The sequence below is a fragment of the Botrytis deweyae genome (assembly GCF_014898535.1).
Source record: "Botrytis deweyae strain B1 chromosome Unknown BDEW_002, whole genome shotgun sequence".
Classification (NCBI taxonomy): Eukaryota; Fungi; Ascomycota; class Leotiomycetes; order Helotiales; family Sclerotiniaceae; genus Botrytis; species Botrytis deweyae.
The window spans coordinates 270,833-286,771 of record NW_024066209.1 but is presented as its reverse complement, the minus strand read 5'-3'; the positions used below and the strand labels follow the sequence as shown (position 1 = coordinate 286,771).

General features: G+C 40.3%; 5 protein-coding genes across 5 annotated transcripts; 3 read left to right on the top strand and 2 right to left on the bottom strand.

Annotated features, from left to right (window-relative positions):
* Nucleotides 1–309: 309 nt before the first annotated feature.
* Nucleotides 310–4,037, top strand: EAE98_000804 (uncharacterized protein; the record flags this gene model as incomplete). Its single annotated transcript, XM_038948422.1, has 5 exons — nucleotides 310–355; nucleotides 440–1,448; nucleotides 1,498–1,838; nucleotides 1,940–2,429; nucleotides 2,558–4,037. The coding sequence occupies 5 exons, from the start codon at nucleotides 310–312 to the stop codon at nucleotides 4,035–4,037; spliced, it is 3,366 nt and encodes a 1,121-aa protein (XP_038814688.1).
* Nucleotides 4,038–8,537: 4,500 nt separating this feature from the next.
* EAE98_000803 (uncharacterized protein) lies at nucleotides 8,538–8,772 on the bottom strand (the record flags this gene model as incomplete). The annotated part of the gene is made up of 2 exons (XM_038948421.1): nucleotides 8,538–8,641; nucleotides 8,664–8,772. 2 exons carry the CDS (start codon nucleotides 8,770–8,772, stop codon nucleotides 8,538–8,540), a joined length of 213 nt encoding a protein of 70 aa, XP_038814687.1.
* Nucleotides 8,773–10,813: 2,041 nt separating this feature from the next.
* EAE98_000802 (uncharacterized protein) lies at nucleotides 10,814–11,887 on the top strand (the record flags this gene model as incomplete). Its single annotated transcript, XM_038948420.1, has 1 exon — nucleotides 10,814–11,887. The coding sequence occupies one exon, from the start codon at nucleotides 10,814–10,816 to the stop codon at nucleotides 11,885–11,887; it is 1,074 nt and encodes a 357-aa protein (XP_038814686.1).
* A 1,576-nt stretch (nucleotides 11,888–13,463) lies between these two features.
* Nucleotides 13,464–15,009, bottom strand: EAE98_000801 (uncharacterized protein; the record flags this gene model as incomplete). The annotated part of the gene is made up of 2 exons (XM_038948419.1): nucleotides 13,464–14,516; nucleotides 14,569–15,009. The coding sequence occupies 2 exons, from the start codon at nucleotides 15,007–15,009 to the stop codon at nucleotides 13,464–13,466; spliced, it is 1,494 nt and encodes a 497-aa protein (XP_038814685.1).
* A 566-nt stretch (nucleotides 15,010–15,575) lies between these two features.
* EAE98_000800 (uncharacterized protein) lies at nucleotides 15,576–15,918 on the top strand (the record flags this gene model as incomplete). The annotated part of the gene is made up of 3 exons (XM_038948418.1): nucleotides 15,576–15,714; nucleotides 15,768–15,822; nucleotides 15,873–15,918. The coding sequence occupies 3 exons, from the start codon at nucleotides 15,576–15,578 to the stop codon at nucleotides 15,916–15,918; spliced, it is 240 nt and encodes a 79-aa protein (XP_038814684.1).
* Nucleotides 15,919–15,939: the final 21 nt, after the last annotated feature.

Sequence of the window (15,939 nt, the reverse complement as noted above, 5' to 3'; positions counted from 1 at the left end):
CTGGTTGTCAAAATATAAGCATTCAAAGGTTGAAATCCCCTTGTTTATTCCCAGTTCCACCAGTTCTCTTCTATTCTCTTGCGAGACATAAAGAAACGTCCATTTGGGCAAGTGAAGTGGTATATGGTGCGGGGTAGAATCACGTGGTAGCCTGTCTTAGCGTGTCTTTTGTCGCGTTTACCTAACAGTATCATCCATTTGTTCTTCTCCAATTCTTCCTCTGAAACATTTTTGAAGAGTTTGATCAAAATCATCTCAACATGAGATATTTGATCTAGATCTGAATGGTATGAGAATAGATCCTTCAAAATGTCGACATTTGGCGGGTACATGCCTGAGTTCCCTGACATTCGTGGTAAGTGAATATCTTTCATAGTGTTATGGTGGATCAAACATTCAGCGGCTTGTTTTAGTAAGCTTGTGACTGACATTGTTCTAGTCGACCATTTTCGCCAAATTATAGGTCGAACTGCTCCGCTAGCATGCTTCTTAAGCCATGTTCACAGCGACCATCTTGAGGGACTTGATAATGATCGTGTCAAACTGCCATTTGTTTACTGTTCGGCGGCTACCAGAGAAATCTTGTTGAGACTCGAAAAGAGAAGAGACCGCTTGAACTTGGCGCAGGGTATTTTAGAAAAGGAGAAGAGAACTTATAAACATTTGAAGAGTGTTTTGAAACCGATTCCATTAGAGACACCAACATTGATTGAGTTGGCGCCGAAAAATGAAGTAAGGGTTACATTGTTTGATGCCAATCATTGCACAGGGGCAGTAATGTTCTTGTTTGAAAAGGAGAATACTGCAGTCTTGTATACTGGGGACATTAGATCGGAACCATGGTTCGTCAATAATTTGACACGAAGTCCATTTTTGATCGAGTACACAAGCGGCATGAAGACTTTAGATTGTATTTACCTCGATACAAGCAACACTGGACCATTAGCATTCCCTACGAAGGCTGATGGCTTGAAGGAAATGATTGAGAAAGTCAGAAAATATCCACCAAATACCAAGTTCCACTTTTCGGCCTGGACGTTTGGATATGAAGAGGTTTGGGCAGCGCTATCACGAACACTCGACTCGCAGATTCATGTGGACAAATACAAGTACAAGTTGTACCAATCGCTGCGTCAAGATGGGTCTGATGGACAATCACGATTCTTGGCACCTGAGGGTCCTGTGTTAGTCGGATGTATTGTTGGAAATGGCCCAAAAGAAGGTTGTTTGACTACCGATAAAAGCGTACGAATCCACAGCTGTGAGAAGGGAATGGGCTGCTCGGCTTATGGAGAGGATGACATTGTGCTGATACGCCCATTTATTGCCCGTGGACCAGATGGAGTGGAAATAGCAGAAGTTGGTATTGGAGGTGGCTGGGGCGATCTAGTACCAAGTTATGAAGTCGCCATGGATTTCGATGATGTCAAGGAATTTCTAGAGACAGTGTGAGTTTACACTAATTTCTGAATGGATTTGTACTAACATTTTAATGAGTTTTGCCGAGACAGATCAACCCATAATTGAAGACATTCGAAGTATGCTTCTTGCAGAACTGATATCTACGAAGGGGGCCATATCATTAGATGGAATGCAATTTGGTAGCGATACAATCTCTCTAAAGGGACTTGGTGAATCTTTGCTACGAAAGTTGGCACAGAAATCTACTGTAGTACCCGACAAGAAGAGAGACGCTATTCCTGAAAAGGGCCTTCCCAAGGTAATCACATTTCCATACTCACGTCACTCGTCATATGCCGAACTTTGTCATCTTGTTGAAATCTTCAAACCAAAAGATGTTTATCCATGTACTGTAGATGAAGAAGAATGGCATGAAGGTATGTAACCAACCCTCCCATCCTTCCCCTTCTGTTGTGTAACTAAATATCCCCATACCACTTGAATACTTCCAAATTTCTTGGAGACTAATTCTATACAGGATTAAGCATGAAAACTCTCTTTGGAGAATATTGCTCTGCTTCCGTTTTTCGGCATGATAGTGAAATACGAGAACTGGTTGCTATTCGTGTTGCCGAAATGGCCATGATGTCAAGCCAACAAACGCAAACAACAACTGCGTCCAAATCTTCTCCAATGTCGACAGGCCATTTTGAGGAACTCGCTTTAACAGCAGCCAGGTTGGACAACGGAATTGGCCCTTCCACGCCAAATCCATTTCACGAAGGGACAACTAGAATTGGTCGACAATCAATGTCTAACTGGTCGCAAGAGCTGGTATCCCCATCTCCAGCTCCACCATCTCAAATGGGTGTAACCAGCATCAGTCAGACACCAAGATCAGTTGCTACAAATTCAGACTTGAGTTCAAGCCGTCAAGCGTCGCAGCGAAGAGCGGCTGCGGATATGATTAGTCCACCACCCTTGAAACGCGTTCGGCTTAGCGAGGATTCCCAAATGAATGATTCAACGTAAGCTTCTCCGAGGTGCTCTATTGTTTCCACTTGAAGATATAATTTTCTGCTTCTTCGTCCCTTTCCCTTGTAGTTTCATCTCATCAGGGTTTTTGGTGTGTAGTTGCTGACTCCTCATACTCCAGGCCTTCGAAATCACCTACCCCTTCAGAATCTGTTACGGACTTGGAACAACAAGGCGTCGCGTCCTCCGCTGAGATCAGCGGCGACAATGTTGACTTAACGGTCCCACTCAAACTATTGATGGAGAAGCTTGGCAATGTACCTGCACTCTTTGAGCAAACGCGGAAAGCATTACTGGAACTCGATATTGGCGAGATAGATGTTGAAGCATACATCTCTCAGGAATTATCGACCCTGGATTCCATCCATGCACAAATTGATCAGCTTGTACCACCGCCCATTCTATCGGCGCTATATGCTAGTATACAATCACTTTCTCAAGAAGTGGTCGCAGATTTCTTGGGATTGCGTGATCATGTAGGCTTGTATGCATACCTGGAAATAGAGGTGGGACTGTACACACGTCGCCAATTAACACCACTGCAACACCTCATTGAAGAGATCAAACATATCAAGTTGTATTTGGATCAATCCCCGAGTCAACGGAAGCCCTGGAGATCTAACGTAAGCCTGGAAAGCATGTCGGAAGTATTCACACTTGAAGCCAATAGCGACGCAGATACAATGGATCATCAAGATATCTCCACGCCCATGGACGAGAATGAACTAGCAGCAGGCGTTACCACCGAGGATGATGAAGATATCTTTCCCACATTGTCAGAGGAAGAGGACCTTCACGAAGATGAGAATTTCCCCTTCTATGACCCAATTGATAAAATCCTTCGATGTGGAGATTGTGGTCATGAGATTTGGGAGGACGCAGCTGGAAGGGTAGATTTGACGCTCGGATTTTGCACTGGCTGCGGCAATGGAATTAGCCCCTTCTATGAGGATGCTGATTTTCCTGGGAAAATCCCTCGTATCTACGAAGATGAATATGGAAGCGAGGCTGACGAAGAGAGAGCTCGAGCATTGATTGGGGATACACATCTCGATTATCAATCCTCGGCTTACGATACCCAAGACGAGGATTCCGAACTTGTTTTGAATGAAGATTATGAAGTTAATAGTTTTATTGATAACTCCGAAGTGCTAGAATCAGATTCAGAGTCCGAGACTTCTGATAGTGAGAGTGAGGGAGAGGTAGATTATAAATCCGCGTTCAAGAAACTGCAAGCGAATTTTGACCTATTGATGAATGATTATTGCGAGTTGGCGGATGCGTTTGAAGAGTTTAGGCATGATATGCTTGGTACGAGTGAAGAGGAAGATGATGGGGATATAGAGGATAATGATGAGGAAGAGGGAGTGAGAAGAGATGAGTTAGGGGCACATGTGGTGGATGTTTTGGTGAAGCAGGGGGAGCTTGTGGTGGAAGATGTGCTCGTTTCGTCGTTCAGAAGTGTTGTTGAGGAGGAGGGAGAGGGAGATGTGGGTGGTGATGAATTCAGAGACAAAGAACTCGAGCAAGATGAAGCCACGATTGTTGAGGTTATATCAATCACGTCTTCTGATCCGAGAGGAGAAAGCATGGAATTGTGATAGACAATGTAGTTGGGGTTGCTTGGCTGGTGGGAGGCGGGAGAACGGGTCGGTTATTTGCTTCTTACGATTCTTACGATAAATTTTGATACCCGGAATTTGCTTTTCGCATTGGTGTTTGCTGGAAAAGGATGGAGGCGTGATTAAAAAAGGTGTTTTAGAGGGGAAATGGCAGGTATTGCTATGGGTATAAGGCTCTACACGGTTCATTGTCTGATTCAATACACGCGAATATAGATGGGAAGAATTTGCTTTAGCATTCATATTGCTAACCTATCTATTTGTTATGATATCATGAAAGGTCGAAGAACGCAAGCTTCTTTTTATCTCGCTAGATAGCTTGCAATTTCATTCATACTACTTATTACTACACATTCACATTACAAGTCGCGTTTACGTTCATGTTCACACACCTAGCATGATATTATGTTAGCTCCCCTAAGTAATAAGCTAGTAATTACTTATCGTTTTTTGGGGAATGCTTATGTGTACACAGTATAATAATATATATACGATACATACATCCTTAAATTTCAGTCTTCAGTTTTTATTTAGCACAGTATGTCATATCAAGATTTGTTTATTTATTTATTTATCTATTTATCTATCTATTCTTAAGATTACCTTTACCCCTGACCTTTTCTTCCCCTCCAATTCTCAGCTCCCCTCTTCTCTTCGCCTCCCAGCTCCCAGCTCCCAGCTCCCCTCCCCTCCCCACATCTCATCTCAGTTCAGCTGGTAAAGGATTATAAAAATAAAAATATAAAAAATCACCACTTTTTACCAAATTTTCACACAACTACGAGTCCAGTACCTAGGTATCGTATCGTATCGTAGATACGCAATGCAATACAATGCAATGCAATGCAACGCAATGTAACGCACAGTATCCTTCATGTGAAAAATGTAGAAAATGTGAAATATCACGAGGTGGGAGGTGGGGTGTGAATGATTGGGTGGGAGAAGATGGTGGAGGAGTTCCAGCTCTGCTGGGTTCTGTGTCGGTGTTTGTTTGGGTTTGGGTTTGGGTTTGGGTTTGGGTTTGTGTATGTGTATGTGTATGTGTTCCGGCGGGTTGGTTTGGGGGTTGAGATTGGGGGTTGAGATTGGGAGGGGTAGGATGGGATGGGTGGGAGGGGTGGGGGTAAGGTATATGGATGGATGGATGGATAAGGGAGGAATAGCTGGGTGAGTGAGTGAGTGAGTGAGTGAGTGAGTGAGTGGGTGGGTGAGTGGGTGAGTGAGTGTGAGAGGAGGGGTAGGTGATCATGATGGCTGGATGGGAGGGGAGGGGAGGGGAGAGGAGAGGAATACATGGGTAGGTAGGTGGGTAGCTATAGGTAGCTATAGGTAGCTATAGGTATCATATGAATCATTAAGTCTTTAGTATTTAACATTTACTGTTTATCCGATATCTTAAATATAACTACTACATCCAGTATAATAGGTAGGTAGGTAGGTAGGTAGGTAGATATTTTACAGCTCGGCTTTAAGATTCGTCGTTTAGATGAATTATTTTTTATTGGAAAAGATGGAAATAGTTATAAACTTATATTAAAAATAGAAATCTATCTAGTTACCTACCGATGCGTAGGTGATTGTTGTTTAGTTGGAGAGGAGGGAGGGAAGTATTGGATAAGTACGAGTGAAGATAGGATAGGGAGATACTTTGATGCGTGCTTTGCGTGCTTTGTGTGCTTTGCGTGAAGAATGAGGGGTTGGGAGGGTTGATTAGATTGGGGTTTATATTTATCCCCTAGATTGCCAACTAGCGGCGTTGTTGCTTAATATGCACTTACTAACCAATTAGAACATTAGGATTTTGAGAATTCTTGTTATTTTGATATGTTTTTCTATAATAATAGTTCAATATTTACAATTTTAATAAAAACAAATAATATATTTTGAAAATCTTTATATAATTTTTTATTTACTTTTTCTTTTTTTAATAAATATTGAATTTTTGATTTGATATATATTTTTAAATATAAATCATATAGAAATTGCCTACAAATATCTTCTATTCCCAAAAATAAAATATAATAATATTTATAAAATCTTAAAATCATTATTTCATAATTAAAAAAACCTTGGAAATATAATTAATATATTTATTATCATTTTTTCAATAAATTCTAAATTTCAAATATAATATTAAAACTTTTATATATAATACCATTTATAAGGTTATTGATATTCTTGTTCAATGCACGGACTACACACGGCGCCACTAGTTAGCAGTCTAGGGGATAGAGATAGATATTTAGGTATGGCTATCGAGGTATACCTAGATATATATACCTATATACATATCACTTCATAAACAAAGAACAATTATCACATAACTGAATAGCGGGCGATTACTACTACCTACTTATTCTCTAATACATACATACATATATATCTAATTCTTATTCTCATATATTTTGCTTGAACCCACAATACAATAATTGGACATCAAGCTTTCTGATTATTTCCATTTATATTTGTACTCCGTAGGTAGGTAGGTAGTTGTAGTAACTTACTTGCCGGGGTTGCATACGATGGATTAGTATGGTGGTAGTAAGATAGTTTAGTAAAGACCTCGGGATAGGAAGGCATGCGATGATATGATATGACATGATATGATATAATATAACATGATATGCGGGAAAATGAAATCTTCGACAGAGTAATTACTCCGTATGTTTACGGAGGAATGAACCTCAGCAATCCGATTTGATAGGGCAGACGGGATAGGGCAGACGGGATAGGGCAGACGGGATAGGGTAGACAGGATAGGGTAGACAGGGCTGGATCGTGGGAGATCGAGTGATTGGATCTTATGACTTGCATTTCTTTCGATGGTAGGTATGGATGGTGGTAAGCTTATGAAGTATGTATGGTGGTATGGTGGTACCTTCCTTGTCTGCCGGATGATTTGATTTGATTTGATTTGATTTGGGTTGGGTTGGGTTGGGGTTGTTTGGGTGGGTGGGGATATGTGGTGGATGAGTGAGTGAGTGAGTGAGTGAGTAATTGATTGCTTGGGATGGTGAGATGGCGAGGGTAGCTATAGGGAGATGGGGGTTAGGGATTACGGGATTACGGGATTACTTGATTACTGGATTACTTTGTGGGTGAGGGTATGGATGGGATTGGAGATGGGAGAAGGGAAATGGGAGAAGGGAGAATGAAGAATGAAGATGTTGTGGTGGGATAATGTGATAGGTACGGGGAAGAGAGGAAATGTTTGGTGGCACGACTGGATGGGTAGATTAGGAGGATAGGAGGAGAGGTCTTATTTGCTGGCTTGCTTGCTTGCTTGCTTGGGGCTTTCTTTTCTTCTTCGTCTTTTTTGCAACTTTCTTTGGGGCGACAGGAAGATAGATAGGGTCGGAGACGTGGACTGGTCGAATATATCGATATTAATGGGACTGGGACTGGTCGTTTTGGGGTGAAGACTCAAGAGACCTACTTTTGGTAATTACTGTAGTTCTGTAGAGTACGAGTAGATGCATCATTATTATCGGGGTAACATGTGATGAATACTGACTGGTAGATGGATTGGATGATTCTGGGAATTCTGATAAGGTATGAGTAGATGATGATGAGAGTGGAACAATGACCACGTCAATGAACACGACAACAATAATATCGAGAGGACACTCCAACTTCACACATCCAATCTCAGGAAAAATGAAAATCAAAATGAAAAAAAATAAACAAAGATTGGTTGAGTGGAGGTGTGAGTGTTGTGTGCTCTAATATACAAAGGTTGCGAAAGAGGTCGGATCCAATGTAATAATGTAACTTTATGCGAATGAATACCTATCATGGTACTTTGACCGATTTGGCGACCTTTGGATGACCCTTGTCGTGATGGATTCTTGAAGCATCTTTTGCTGTTGTATGGATAGATGGATGGATGAATGGATGGATGGATGGAGGAACGGATGGGTCGGGGATGAATTATATATTATCGCATGCAACGATGCGGTGAGATGGATGATGTGAAGATGTATGTGTATGTGTAGGGAGGTCAGTATGTATGTATGTATGTATGTATGTGATGTTATGTGATGTATATGCATTGTGAGCGATGGAAGAGATCGTGGATGTGAAGACGACCAGGACTTGGAATGATAACATGGATTTTGTAAACTCGTCTTCTGGTGATGGTGCATCTATTGGAGTTGAATGCATGATGGGGATGATATGGATGAACAAGCTATCTACCGACCGTATCTACCTTAGACCTAGTTGTGTGTACAACTTCAATATCTATGCAAGTACAAGTACAAGTACAAGTCATGGTGGCATATACGCGATAATCCATTCCATTCTCAAGTCAGATCTATATCGCCTACTTGCATATATTTACATATCTACTGTGTACTCATTTACCTACGGAGTATATATCTGCATATTTGGATGATTCACAAAAGAAACATATACCTACTTTTTATACTTTTTTTGTCGTTGTCGTTGTCCTTGTCCTTGTCCTTGTTATACCCTCTTCTAAATATCATCATCATCCTCATCATCATCATCATCATCATCACCACCCAGCCCCCAATTTTCTCCATTCTCGGTTTCGATTCCACCAGTTCCAATCAAGCAATCTAATTGATCGACCTTACTTACCGCAACTCCCATCACCATACCCACTGCATTGTAACCCAGGTGGGGGGGTTGGTTTAACGTTAAAGGAAAATAAACCTTCCCAGCAGATTCCAAGCATTTCTCGGGACATTTGGATTTCTGAGAATAGAAAATTCAATATCGACGAGGATTCTCTTGCCTGGGTCGTCGATTGATATATTGTTTCGATAGATTAATAAAGAGAGGGCTGCATATTGATTCGTATCGACGGGACTGGCGACGAAAAGGAGATTCAGTTCTTGGGGTGATATCTATCGACAGTGATATATCTTACTTACCGACTTGAATTCTCATCTATACAGATACATATTTACTTACCTAGGTATTCAAGATCCAACAATTGATATATCTTCCGGTTGAGGGAAGAAAGATATTGGAATTCTAGGACCCGACTCTTATTCCAATTTGGATTCAATCTCCATCTCCATCTCCATCTCCACCCAACTTCAACTTCAACCTCCTCGTATGATTGACCCCAAAACCAAGAAAGAATTGATTTAAAAGTACGACCACAAGTGAATGAAAGGAAAAGGAAAAGGAAAAGGAAAGAAAGGGGTTGAATTATATACATCACGAATCATTAACGACAACTGATTACCATCTCGCATCGATTTACCACCCTCCTAAAAGGAATTCACGAGACTTTCAAACCAATTGTCTCAGATCCGAATCATCTACATACTTGTTACCTCTCATTTATTAACTTTATGCCATACATACTACATACCATACTACATACTACATACACACTTCATACCTCTGACGACGACTCGTTTTTCTTCCACTTGACTTCTCCTGAATTGATTATCGATTCCCCTCTCCTCTACTCGGTCTTCCCAAAGCAAACAACGCAAACCACCCCCATTTGATCTGGGTTTGGGGTTACGATCTAATTTCTGGACCATACGATAGGATACGAAGACTTCACAAGTAAGTAGAGAACGAAAGGAATTGTTGACCGACCCACGGTGGTTATAGACAACGATCTAATCCATTTCTTACTATGAAATGATCCATCCAATTACTCAATTCCTCAAGCATCCAAGCATCCAAACATCCAAGCATCCAAGCATCCAAGCATCCAAGCACCACATCATATCATATCATATCATATCATTCATTCATTCATTCATTCATTCATTCATCCAACCCCCCTTCCCCCCAAAAGAAAGCTAACCAGCTCATCAGAGAAGATTTTATCAACACAACACCCATACAAGTAGTACAACGCAACCCGAACCCTTACCCTTTTTTACACACTACATACTACATACTAATCACTACCTACCTACCTCTCACCTCTCTTACCTGTACTTTGACCACAACACCACGCTTCCTTCCTCCAATATCCACTTCAACTTAAACTCCACCGCCAGTCCGACCTTCTTTTGACCTTCTTCTTCATCATCTCACCATCGCCTCTTTAATTCCTATTTATTTTACAATCTCACTCATTCCTTCAATATTCAGCTTGGAAGTTGACCGAAAAAAAAAGACAAGAAAAGAAAAGAAATTTAGAAAAAGACACTCAATCTTTCTTCTTCTCGAAACGAATTCGTCAAACTCAACTTTCTCTACTTTTTCAACTTTCATCGACGACGTTTACTTTTTCCCTTCTACCTGGTAGATATCTTTGAGCTGTACCGCTTTCAGTGGCAATCAAAAATCAACCAGATATTTCGAAACGACATTTCTTGTGTCTGAAATCCATTCAACCTTTGTTCAATCATCTCACATCATCGACATCGCCAAGTGACAAATCCCTACCAGAAATTCGTGAATCATTACACATTGGATACTATACGACAATCACAATTCGCCCGGAACTCTCACTCACTCTGGATCAGGAGAAAGCTCAAATTCACCTAACACAACTCCACCATTACTGATAAGTTTTACTTTTCTGGCTGGCACTCCAAGTCTTGGTCAAAATCATCGGATTACACAAACTTTGGAAGAAAGAACCTCCGCTCCTTTAGTGCCCAATCATCCTTCAAAGGATTGCCCCGGGGTATCTAAAGTTTTTACAATCACGAACCTCAGCTCGGACACCGCCACGGTCAATTGTTAAGGCCCCCCTCGCCGTAAAATCCAGTCTTACTTTTAACGTACAATTCGCCTCCTCAGCCATCATGAAAGGCCGTCCTGTCGACCAGCTCGTGTACGAGTGTATGTTTCCCAAACCCAAGACTGGCGATCCGCAAAGTTTCCAAGCCTTCTTGCAGCGAAGTCTGGTGCCTGAAGTTCGTCATGAAACTCAAGCTTTTTATGGTCACCTAACTTCGCAGGAAGCAAAGTATCCTGGCTTAGATTACTCTTACCGGCCGCATCGCGTTCGACTCTCTCGATTCCCGTGGCACAGACGACTATTTCGAGCTTTCGATAATTTGAGACTTACTGAATACGAAATTGCTACGTTGACAAAATGGGAAGGCACAAGATGGGCAAAGGAGAGATTTGAGAAAGAAAAAGGAATCATTATTAGGGATACAACGGGTGATGGAATAGAGGATTGGGTATCACCAGAGTTACGACCTACAGTTGTGCGATTTGCAGTGCCAGCAGTAGAAGAAGACTTGGAGGAGGAGGAAGAATTGGATGATAATGAATTAGAAGATGATGATGTGGAGAGTGATATCGAGATTACAAGTGTGGGAACTGCATTGAATGAGAGACTGATAGCAGCAGCTGCTGAAAGAGAAGCTGGCAATATCACGGCCCCAATGGATGAAGCTTGGGAACAATGGATGAAAGATGCTTACGAGAATGTTGGTGTCGGTATCTCGAATCCAAATTTGAATCCAAATGCCAATATCGTGGGTACGAGACCAGCTCCTAATGGATCAAGGGTTTATGTTGCACATCCATCAGCTCAGCCTGCGAGTCATGCGAGCCATGCGAGAACGACAAACTTAACACCTCTCTTCGATTCATCAAATGGTCGACAAATTTCTTCAAGATATATTGATATTGGACGTATTGACTCATCAAATATGTCTTTTTCAAGAATGCACGCCGAAGGTGAAAGTTCAAGGGAATCTATCGAACAAACAATTATGAGAAGAAGGGATATTGAACAAGCAGTCATGAGAAGAGCTGATGCTAGTAGAGAACATCGTTATCTATATGCAACAAGACATCCGGATGTTTTGAGAAGTATTCATGGAAACCGTTATGTTCCTGAATATGAAGATTATTCTTCGTAGTAATGTGAGGGTTATTCAGTTCTTGCTTTTTCCCCGGGATAGGAATCATTCATAGCAACTCGAGGTTAGGGGGCATACATCAAACACATATTTTCTTTCGCAGGAAGCATTCTCACATATACATACATTCATATCGGCGTTTATATGGAATGGATTACACATCTTCATCACATTTTTCAATGGAGGTCTTCACTTGAGCATGGCGTTTTTAGCATATGGGCGGTGGGGAAGCGGGTAGGATATGGTTGGGTGTCGGATTTGGGGATTGGGGATTGGTGGGGTATAAAGTTGCTTTGGCACCTATTTACTTCTCTTTATATTAGTTTATTATTGTTGTTTGGTTGGTGGTGCATAAGATGGATGGTTGGCATGAATGGCATGGGATTGGATGGGTAGGAATGAATGGATGGTAATGAATTGGAATGGAATGGAATGGAAGAGGAGGGGGGAGAGGGGAGGAGGAGATGGTAATATCTACCTAGCTTTTATAGTACTAGTATTCAATATACGCAGTTATCTATAATCATCTTGATTCGTGATTTTTGATGTAGTTTTTGTCTCTTTCTTAAGGTTGGCTTGAATTGTGTGGTGTGGAGTGGATGAGATGAGAGTGATGAATAACTGATTAGTTGGAACTTTAGAATTTTATAATGATAGATTAGGTAGAATAAAAGAATGAGATTGATGAGATGGATATCCGGCTGGGAAGAAGATGAATATTTATCTACCTAGGTAGGTATTAATAATCGACTCCAGTTATTTGATATAAAGATTATTTGATAAAAGTATTATACGAGTAAATGAATAGATATTCTTTTATAATCGTAATTGTAAGAGTTATACTTGTAGGTAGTTATAGGAATGATATTTTTATATTTTTATAAGTAAGATTACTATATTTATTTTTTAAGTTATATTTTTATAAATAGATAGATAGATAGATAGATAAATAGATAGATAGATAGATAGATAGATAGATAGATAGATAGATAGATAGATAGATAAATAAATAGATAGATAAATAGATAGATAGATAGATAAATAAATAGATAAATAAATAAATAAATAGATAAATAAATAGATAGATAAATAAATAAATAAATAAATAAATAAATAAATAGATAGATAAATAGATAAATAGATAAATAGATAAATAAATATTTACTTATTAATCGAATAATTCGATGTAAGGATATAATATATATTCGGGTTATTAATTATTCTTTCTTTGTATGAGTATCTAGTTTTTATATATGTGATTAGATATTATTAGTTTAGATACGTTACATTGGTAGGCAGGTACCTAGTAGGTATCGTGTTGTTTATGTTTATCTTAATATCGAATGTCTATCTAGGTGTTCGAGGGAATTGGGTTTTCCAAACCTATCTCATCCCATCCTATCCCGTACTACGCCATAGGTACCACGCTATTCCCATCGAATCCATCATATTCCAACTTGTGCATACTACCTATTTCCTATCATAGTATTCATATCGCCTGTCCAATTTACAGATTATCGCTTCCCGTTCAAATCCAACAACGCCTAAGTTCAACCCACCACATAACATCTATGTACTAATTATCCAAAAGATAAGACCACTCTGGAATTTCCTTGATGAGACTCCACATATACTTCTCCACCTTATTCGCACACTTTGCATATGGCGTGGAATCGTTATTATATTTTTTACAATTGGAAAAAACGAGCGTGGCGTCCGCGACGAAATCTTCTGGCTTCTCATATGAATCCTGATCGAGTTTTCTTTCCATAGTTTCAAAATCCATCGGGTTTGTAATTACAGAGTAATAATCCGCGACTTCGTTACCATTGACAGGTGCCTTGAATGGCCAAGCTTTCTGGTGATTTTGAAGTGAACTCAGGAGGCGAGAAAGTTGAGCATAATTTGGTCCATGACGAGGTTGGCGAGCTAATTCGTCCATGGCGGGTGTCCAACCAGATGCGCGGATAGCTGGGATCGACATGGGATCGATTGGAAATGCGCCATTCTTCCATTGTTTGGGTGGTGCGTGAACTTCGTCTGATTTGCTAAAGGCGAGAATCTTCGCATTGACTACCTCCTTTTGCTTAACGATCATGCGGTTTGATTCCAGGTAGCGAACTCTGGGAACCATTTCGCAATGCATAATTGTTCCACCTTCGTAATCTTTGATATAACCCATCCAGAGAGGTTTTGGTAGAGTGATTTCTTTGGTAAATCCTTGTTTCTTAAAGTATCCGATAGCATAATTGTCGGCGTAGGTAAGAAAATGCATGACTTTGGAGGAAGCTTTGACATAATCTTTGAGATGGTTCATCAGATGTGCACCATATCCTTTGACTTGCTGATCGGATGATATAGCACAAAAAACAATCTCCGCAAACTCGTGATCATCAAATGGTCGATATGTAATCCCTCCTAATACTTCTAGTGTTGCTTTCTTTACCAATGCCATAGATAAATGATTTCGATCATACACTAGACGAGCAATATATTCCTTTGGCATTTTGGGGAGTTGCTTTTGAAAAATGCCTTTCAGCCCCGAAAGAATGATAGTACTTTCATTCGTATCGTCATTGTTAACAACTCGAAAATCAATTTCACCCTCTCGCTCTTCGATCACTGCGGGCTTGATTATTGTTAGACAGAAAACTGATGATTGATCGCATTAGCAAACTCACTTTTTCTGGAAAAGGTATAATGTTAATGTTGGCAGGGTGTTCTGCATTGGTCTTTTTCAAATTGTCGGTCAACTCGGTTTCACTCATTTTCATCTTTTTGGAAGATACTGGAAAAGTAGGGGGCTCCTCTGTAGCCTTTCGCTTTGGCGCATTTTGGGAATTTGGCAGCGACTCTTCTGTACCAGCCTTTCGTTTTGGTGTATCTTGGAGATTTGGACCCATGACTGTGTTGGATTCAAGAAGTTCTTGATTTGAGTACTCAAAATCTGAAATCGATTCTGGGGTTGATAGAGTTGTTAGGCTCGATCCTTCTGACACAGTATGTTCTGTGAAATTAGGTGTTTCCTCAATGCTAGACTGTGGTAACTGAGTACGTAATCTTCTAGAGCTTGTTCTATTCCAATATTGGCCCAAATCACTTTTGATATCTTGGGAAGCCATGTTAGCAACTTTGATCGATTGCATGTAGATTGAGGAACGGCTTACTGGAGTTCTAGAATATAAAGATAGATAATAAATCAGGGGCTAATATTGCTGTTGCTACTTGCCTATTATATTTCTCTTAATATATTGAAGTGTATTGTCGTTACCAAAAGTTGTAGAATATCAGTAGGAAGGAGGGGAAAGAGATGGAAAGAGTTGCGGTTGATGTAAGAAACCTGGAGAAGTTGATCATCGAGGTTAAGGTTCCCTTCATTATGTAATCAGCTTAGTGGCTCGTGTGGCTTAAGTGCATTAGTTCTTCTGGGCCCATCATGGATCGGTGGAGCTTTTTTCCGACACTAAACTATTCCAGGATGTGAAGCCAGATTGCTGATGCTTTCCACAGGTGTCGTAAGCTTTGAGCTATCAATTGATTTCAACCCACAGCAATTGTACATAGCAGAGACAATAGCAAAACATTCAAATTTTCAGTCAATTGATTTCTTCTTAAGTTTCACTGAACCTTTCTTCTCAGAAAGTCAATTCAACTTTACCTGCCACTACATATTCTTCAAACTTATCATATGGAGTCCTCATTACACGGAGTTTGGGAAAGTGCCGTTGGCAATCCCTTCATCCCTACCGTTGGAAAAGACAGTCAATTCTCCTTGGGATTCTCGTTATTGTGTATCGGAGTTCTTCTTTCTGGATTATTTGGTCTCAGTATGCTTTTCAAGAATTCCATCACTAGGCTTGTAGCTAACAATTCGTTCTAGACCGATCAGCTCTCACTCTGCCATTACTTGGACTTCCTGCTTCAGCAGCTATTGCGTATGTTATATCCAAATATCCTTCTTCGTACAGGTACTAATATTGAGTAGGTTTGGTTCAGTTTATATGATCTGTGCGGTTGGAGTATATGTTTAAGATACCCCTCCATGATCGAGA